Source organism: Chiloscyllium punctatum, chromosome 40 (genome assembly GCF_047496795.1).
Source record: "Chiloscyllium punctatum isolate Juve2018m chromosome 40, sChiPun1.3, whole genome shotgun sequence".
Taxonomy (NCBI): domain Eukaryota; kingdom Metazoa; phylum Chordata; class Chondrichthyes; order Orectolobiformes; family Hemiscylliidae; genus Chiloscyllium; species Chiloscyllium punctatum.
This window is the reverse complement of record NC_092778.1, coordinates 55,547,089-55,555,601: the sequence shown is the minus strand read 5'-3', so window position 1 is coordinate 55,555,601 and position 8,513 is coordinate 55,547,089. Positions and strand designations below refer to the sequence as shown.

At 41.9% G+C, this 8,513-nt stretch overlaps 1 protein-coding gene across 1 annotated transcript in view; it reads left to right on the top strand.

Annotated features, from left to right (window-relative positions):
- The first annotated feature begins 772 nt into the window (after positions 1-772).
- Positions 773-8,513, top strand: part of LOC140464631 (cytoplasmic phosphatidylinositol transfer protein 1-like) — a 200,133-nt gene continuing 192,392 nt past the window's right edge. The window contains exons 1-2 of the mRNA XM_072559958.1: positions 773-1,423; positions 3,505-3,791. Coding sequence (XP_072416059.1) covers positions 3,744-3,791 — 48 coding nt within the window. The 5' untranslated portion in view covers positions 773-1,423; positions 3,505-3,743. The remainder of the gene's footprint in view (positions 1,424-3,504; positions 3,792-8,513) is intronic.

The following is an 8,513-nucleotide window of genomic DNA, read 5'->3' as shown; positions in this document are numbered from 1 at the left end:
GAGAATCATTACATCATTCCAGATGTTCTGTTTTCATTCAAATTTCACCATCTGTGATTTGAACTCATTCCTTGTCCACTGGCATTATTACTAAGGCCACCCACACTGTAAGTAATCTAATCCTTCAAGGAGGAACCCATGTCAGGCCCGACAGTGGTGGGTTCACTTTGAGTTAGGCATCTGGAAGTTTATGCCCAACTCTGTACAATAATGTGACTTGTTATGTAATATTACAAGCGCAGCTGCCTGGAAGACTTACTGAGTGTCAGGCTGACTGTCAACTGAATCTACAGAGAGTCTAATCTTTTACACGAGAGCATCACATCTCATGGTTTCATCGAGCTGCTGTCTTAAAGGTATTGTGCCTTTCTGCGATCTGTGCAGAAATGTTACAGGAACACCATCAGGTGCCCCACCCGGTGAAAACAGCCTCCCCAGCTTCCCGGCCCACCGTCCACATTGACATATCGAGATAATGACACCCCGCTCAGAACTTGGTCAAAAGTCTAAGTTGCTTTGAAAACCAACAGTGGTCCTTGAAAACAACTTGATCGTTAAAAATGCCAACGCAGTAAGTGAGTGAGGCGTCGCCCATTAACCTCCCTGATATATTTCAGATGTACAAAGCTCCCAGTGAAAGGCAGTAGATTTTTCACGCTTTTGGTCGCTTTTGCAACTTGTCGTGCAGACTGTAGAATGGAACCCTCAAGTACGTTGAGGACACGGTAATAACTGATCACTCACAGGGGGGTCAGACTGATGTCGATTGTCCCAAGCATCCTGCTGTGTGTGTGTGTCAGCAGTTGCTGAGATTATCCTGCAGGAGGCGGTGCGCCGCCTGCAATGTGAAAGAAGCGTTTCCAGTGCAATACTCTTTCTTTAGTTTCTTTTTCCACCCCGTCTCTCTTTCCTTTTATTTTGAGCAGGCTGTTCTCTGACGTTTCACGACCAACACCGAGTGTGAAGAAACACACCGTCGATGAACTAGTCGGGAAGAGAGAGATAGGAAAAAAAAGGCAGAGGAAGAGTTAAAGATACGGGAGCAGCGCGTAGACCTGAACTGGAGGGGGGGAAGCTGGTCAGTCTCTGCTTCGCTGAAACCTCCAAACGGCTCAGAATTCAGGGAAAAAAAGAATGCAAACTGATCGCCCCTGCCAGACAGCAGAATCAGGAAAGTTTGTGCTGTTTTCTGCAAACCAGAACATGCATCTTTAAGAAGCAACTGAAGGCATCCTTATTTATCCATTTATTTATTGTCTTCCCAAATCTGCTGGGCTCGGGACTGAGTATTGGGAAACTCCCCTTCCACAAGCTGGCGGCAAGATCGAAGGAAAACCCAGCGGCAGAACAACGTTGAACTTTTTCCCAATGCGGAGGATTCATCCGAATGGGAGACTCTGTCTGGTGAATTGAGTGGAAGAGGGTGAGTCTTGCTTTCTTTGAAACATGTGCGGTATTTAGACTGCTTGCTTTGTGTGTGTGTGTTTGCAGTCAAAAGTATAGTGTTTTTGAGTCAGGATACAAACCATGATTGCAGCTCGTGTGGGTTTTCATAACTGACGGGTTTTTTTTATGAGTAACGTGTGCACAGATAACCTAGCTGCCCCTAATTTGGGATGCAAAGTGTTGTTTATCTGAGTTTAATGTACAACAGCCCAGTGCGCTAGTTGGGGTGATTAAATTAAAGTACAGGACAAAAATATGTATTAACTCTACACAGTGTTCTGGCATGGGGCTGCTGCGATATCAGATTGAAATTGTTTTTCAAAGGGTTAACTCTGCACGTTGTGAAACATGATCGATTATATAAATTTGGTGAGTTTTAGTCATTTCGAAAACTCTACAGTGTTGGGTTATTTTGTTTGCAGCTTGGAATGTATTTTGGCAAATTGACTGTTCAGGAAGGAAGCTACTTGGGTTGAATGTTGACAGAATCCACTGCACGGTGAATATGCGTTGGTCACTATAGCAGGAGGTGAAATTCCCTTTCTCAGTGAAAAGTGGTAGTTTGCCTTTTTTTTTAAAAGGAATTGCGTGGTTAGTGCATCTCAGAGCTGCAGATTCCTGTAAATATTAGCGGTTTAGAAAAGAAAGCAGTTCTTTTGGAGAAAATAGACAGCCTTGTCTTTTGCATTCTTCACTGATTGGATTTTTTTTATTGCAAGTCATAGAACTACAGGAATTTTTAATCGGGAAAACAAACTTGGGTATAGTTGGTGATAAAGAAAAACTTAAGGACAGTTAGGTTGAATCGGAATGTGTTCAGCAGCTTGTTATTAGCTTGCTCAATTGGCTTTTAAGTATATTTTCATTAAGTTTTATGTTGTGTACAACATGGGGATTTTTGAAATGATTAAGGTGACAGGAAAATGCAAATGAGGGAGCAAGGGATAGGAGGCTACACTGATTGGGTTGTTGAAGGTGTTGTGTGGAGTATAAGTACCAGCATACATCCATTAGTTGGGCCAAATGGCCTGTTTCAACACATTTTATGAAAATCCACACCAAGTAGCCCAAACATGTACAAAATCCAGTGCTTAACTAATAACCTCCTTGCAGCACACTTTATAACTGTGAACACCGGCATACTGAAAGTATGGAGCTACTTAAATCCTCAGCATTGTGCAAGAATTACACCAAAGCAGGGTGATTCCCAAATTATTCAACCTTTGCAGAGGGCCTGACCATGAATGTGAACTACATTTACGGACAAGAGCAATAAAATTCTGGTGCACATCATTTATTGCAAAAGGTTATTTAGTAAGCATTATTACTGCTTTTCCTTAATAAATATCCTGGACATTTTGAAATAGCTCTAGTGCACAGGGAACACAACATTGAGCTGGAATGACTATACTGAATGCTCAAGGGACAGGCTGAGTTTTCAATGGAGTATCACTGTTGATGTGCTTTTAAATCAATATTGATTTTTTTTCTCTTTTGAGCTATTGATAACTAATATGTCACATTTGCCGAAGTATTGCAATTCTGCAATCCATTTAGTAATATAGTAATTGTGTGTAATTACATGCAGGTTGAGGAAACTAATTGAGGTCTTATTTGAGCAGAGAGAGAGACAGGCATGGAAGCTGGTTGAGTTTGGAGGTGTATGCTTGTAATGCTCCACACCGTAAATTAATGTTGCCCTCTGTAAAGATTAGCACCAGTACTATCCTTCACCAACTGGCTTTCTTGAATTTAGCTTACTTGAGACAATTTGAGCTAATTTTCACTGTAGCTAGTCTTGTGAAGTGAGACAGAATGATAGTGAGTTCAGTGGTAATGAATGACACTATTGTACCAGTCTGAGAGCTGGTCTTAATCACACCATCTAACCCTTTCTGCCAACAAGGCATATTTATATCTGTAACAGCATTATAGTTAAGTATTACTATATTAATTTTTCATTAAATATCTTTAACACACAATGGAATGGTATTTTTTCTTAATTTCAGCACTTGCCTATTTAAATTAAGTTTGCATTTTCCCTTTTTCCCCACCCAGAAAATAAAGTAGATCTTTGAATCCTGAATTTGCGGACCTTGCCACACGAGATTTGGTGATTGTGGTGTTTTGCTGCAGTACTTCAGGCCAACAGATCGTGGTGTGGACAGGACTGTTTTTGTACCTTCAGCTGGTGAGAGGACTAATGTATGACCTCAGTTAACCATCAGTGGTTTCAGAAGTGATCCTCTCCAAGTGCCTTCAATACGTTAGTACTTCATCCAAGCTGAAGCATCATTATGTTGATGAAAGAGTACAGGATCTGCATGCCTCTCACTGTGGAAGAGGTGAGTGGTTTCCTTTGTTCATTGTTTAGTCACCAATTTCTTTGAGAGCGCTAGAACAAGTCCTTAAAGTTCCTCTGTGGTTCAAATTAAAAACATGAATTTGGGACGTAAAAATCTTCAGAACACTCCAGTTCCTTTGGAGTTGAAAATGCTCAATTCTTGAAGTGGGTTGTTTGAAAATACATGACGTGCCTCGTTACAATGTGACCCTTGGGAAAGTGACTACTGAACATTGTGTAAAGTGCACACTGCTCTACCAAGTGCAGTTACTTATCAACAGCAGCAGTACTATAATTAGTTGCATTTTCATGCGTGTGGAAAGATAATTTTGTGCTATTCTGTTATTGGTAGTAAAACGTAGAAAACAGCCCATCTGTCTCTGTCCATCTATGAGATGGTCACGAGTAAATACAAGTTGGATAATGACCCATTTTTGTCCTGTAAATTGCATGTAATTTTATCTAATATTTTCACTTTTAAAAAAATTTTTGTGTCACTTTATTTTTAAAACGTTTTAGTTTTGGTTCTGTGACTGAAAGCTAGAGAGCGTAATAAATGACTGAGCATCTGAGGGCTTCTCATTTCAAGAAATCTGTACTTTGTCCTGTAACCTCCCAGTTTTAAAAGGAAATGTTTAACGTCAGGAAGAAGCAAGTAATGGTGAGAATGTATGCATGAGTTTCAAGAATTATACTTGCAGTGTTGTCAGTTTTTGTTTAATGTTCTTCCACCTACACATCAGGCGATGTGAAGTCCAGTTTTGTGCCAGTGACAGTTGCCATTTGTTCCCATGCACTTGTTGGATGAGTGAACCTTGTAGTTAGGCTGCAAATAGACTTAATCCTGCATTTGGTGAAGTAAATGTAACGCAGTGCAAGGCAGGCAGTGTGCCTTGGTAAGGATTGCTTTTGACTCGTTGCTGAACTTAACCGTGTTTCAAAATCTCCATAGCAAGCTGATAAGAATTATGTACCTTCTGCAGCTGCTTGGTAGGGTACAAATGATCTTGTAGAATGGCGCCAAGGCACTGAATGGCCTCCTTCTGTTCCAGGAGAGTAGACCCGTTCCCTGGAGGATCACATCTCGCGGTGATAAATCTTTAGAGGTCAAGAGAATTTGAGTTTCCCTGAGAGTGGGCTGGAAGTTGATCTATTCAACTTGGGTGGTGGCAATTTCCAGCTTGTGGCAGTTTTCCTGTTAAGGATTTGGTGAGAGTACTCTAGAGCTGAGCAGAAAGGAGCCCAGTATTGATGGAGCTCCTTATCCAGGTTTATAAGAATGAGTCAAGCTGCCTGGTTGGTCCTTAGCGAAGGTTGCAGACCTGCCTGTGGATTGCAGCTTTGAACATTCACGGACGGTGTCAAGGGTAATTTGGCCCCTCACTAGATGTGCAGCATATATCAGGGGATGACACAACTGTGTTAAAGAGCAGAGCTACATGCTGTAAAATGACTCTGTGCCTTTGAAGTTCCTCGGGATATTTTGCTATCTCACATGCACTATATAAAATTGTATTGGAATTGTTGTTTTAATGGGAGAATAGGTGGCAGTTTCACCTATTTCTCTAACTCGGACCTAGACGCATGTCATTTTGTCGAGTGCTAACCCCACCAGGTGAAGGGTCCAAGCTGGCCTTTCTGAAATCCAATTCTAGTTGGCAAAGAGTCCTCTGTACGTGTGAGAATTTACTTTTTATGTAACCTACAGCCCAAACCTCCCTCCAGCTATCATCCCAAGTATTACTGGTAAAGCTGACATAATGTCTTCAGAGTGTTGAAAATGCCTGCACAGAGCATTTTGCAATGTGCCAACAGTTGTAATATTATGAGCATCAAAGTTTATTTCATTGTTATATACAATCCTTAATGATCCAAACTGGGGATGACCAATGGCAGGCCAGCATGGAGAGACTTAAGGATTGAAGTATCCCTGGCCTTGCACCCTATCAGACTCCATCCAGAGGATGTGGAGGCAAGCTTCTTGTGGGCAGCAATGGAGACTTTGTTCGCTCCAATTCCACAAAATAATAAAAACATTCACAACTTTTTGGGGTGGCCTTTGTGGGACCTCCAGCAGTTGATTTTCAGCATCTCTGGCCTGGTTGCTCCATACACCAGGTATTATAATTTCCAATGTGGAGCTGATGGATTTGATCTGGGTGAATTGAAGCCTGCATTCATTTCCAGAGAGCCTGCTGTGGTTCGCAGTCCCTCGATGCCTTACTTTTAAATCAACCTCAATATCAAATCCCTCCACAACCCTTGCCCTCTCCCTTTCTCTCCTCCATCCTCACAAATCTCCCCAATCTCAGTGCTCCTCCAACTCTGGCGTTCTCAGAGTTCCCACTTTTCATCACATTGTGCCTTTTGCTGCCTAATCTTAAAGCTTTGGCTTAAAGTTTTGCTATCTCAAACCCCTCATTTATGTATCTCCTTCAAACCTATTTCCTTCACCATATTTGAAGCTGCTTTATGTAGCTTCACGTTGAATTTTGTTTGACAGTGCCTCAAGCCAACTTGACTTTGTTCATATATTTACATGTTACTTTTATCTTCATCTTGGGATTAGAATATAAAGCAGTCTAGAAATTCCCACTAGCACCCTGGGGGGTTAGTGCATTGATAAACTGTCTCCTGTACTAACCATCGGGACTCCAATGGTGCCTTGTGTAGGATAGCATCCTGGTAGTTATCATTGACCATAAAATGACTGGGAGCTGCCATATAAATACTCTGAATCTAAGGACAGGCCAGGGACTGGGATTTTGCAGTAAGTAACTCCCTTCACATCCACAGGATATAAGTCAGGAGTGTGACGGAACACCACCCACTTACTTGCATTGGTGCAGCTCCTACAACACTCAGGAAGCTCAACACTATCCAGGTCAAAGCAGTCTGCTTGACTGGTATTCCATCCATCACCTTCAACCTTTGCTCCCTCCACCATTGGCTGCAGTGTGTGCCATCTTCTAAGATGAGCTGTAGCAATGCACCAAGGCTCCTTCAACTGCACCTTGCAAATCTCCCAACCTCTACCATCTAAGAATGGCAAGGACAGTAAATGTATGGGTTACACCAATACCAACAAGATCACCTTCAAATCTCACACTATCCTGTTCCTTCAGCATTATTTCATAAAAATCTCCACCCCCCCACCCTCCCCCCACACCACACGGACTGTGGCAATTCAAGAAGACAGCTCACCACCACCACTCAAGGGGCATTAAGTGTGAGCAATCAATACTGGCCCAGCCAGCGCATCTCACACGCCATGGAAACTTTTTAAAATTCCAGTTGTTTCCTATCTGGGGGACGCTACTACTCACTTCCTGCTTGAGTTTTGGAAGGAACTGGAAAGTGAGTGAATCCCGCAAGGGAGTTTCAGAGTTGTCCTAGCGATGGTTGATTCTGTGATGTGTCCAGCAAAAGATGAACGTTAATAATCATAAAGCATGAATGCAATTCGTGTGACATTTGTGAAATCTAATTTTCATCAAAAAAGAATAGAATTAAAATGAATGTGACCTGTGCGTGAGATTGAGACTTGAGCCATGTAATTACAATGGCACAATTAAATTTACATCACAAAATATCACTTTGAGAGAGCTATTTATATAATCGCTGTATCAGTCTGTTGACAATTTATTTACAATATCCAGTAAATCACTGAACTTGTTATGCAATATGATTTGAATAACTGGTTACATTTTAATCTTATATGGGATGATATACCCCTCTTCTATTTCATGTTGCAAGCATTATTCTAATTTTTAAAATGTGCATAATTAAAATTTGACACCTCTGCTGAGTTGTTTTATTAAAATGGTTCTCTGGTTTTTTATAACTCTTAATAGCATTTTTTTCCCTTTCTCTCCCTTAATTATGCACATAATATCATCATGAAAATGATTGGAAGAAAAAGTTGCATGTATATGGATTAGTGTCTCAGATCAGTCACCTTTTCACCTGTCCCAATGGAGGGTCATTACCCCGAAATGTTTGTTTCTCTCCACAAATGACTTGCTGAGTTTTTTCCTTATTTTAGATTTTCATTTATGTTGTGTCTTACACATCAGAACATCATAAAGTAGTAGGAGTAGACCATTCAGTCTCTCTATCCTGTCCTGCTGTTTCAGTGCAGTCATGGCTGATTTGATTTGTTGCCTTTGCTTCACCTTCTTGCCAACCATGGCTTCCTTGCCAATCAAAGATTTGTCTTGCTCATCCTCCACCCATCTGCTCAAACGGTGGCTCAGTGTTAAGGGTGGCATCCCTGGATGCTATGAGCAATTCAGCGCGGCCAATCCACCTAACCTGCACATCTTTGCACTGTGGGAGAAAGCCGGAGCATCCAGAGGAAATCCATGCAGACTCTGGGGAAGCTTAGGGCTAAGGGTGACACAGTGGCTGTGGGGTTAGCACTGTTGCCTCGCTCTGCCAGGGACTTGGGTTCAATTCCATTGTTGGTTGTCTCTGTTGGGTTTGTACATTCTCCCTTGTGTCTTTGTGGGTTTCCCGTGGGTGCTCTCGTTTCCTCCTACAGTCCAAAGATGTGCAGGTTAAGGTGGATTGGCCATGGGAAATGCAGGGTTATGAGGGTGGGATGTTGTTTTAGAAGGTTGGTGTGTTCCAAATGGTGTGCTCCTGCACTGTAGGGATTCTATAATTTCAGTATTTTCAATTACCCCGCCCTCTCTGATCACTGGAGAGGAGAATCGCGAAG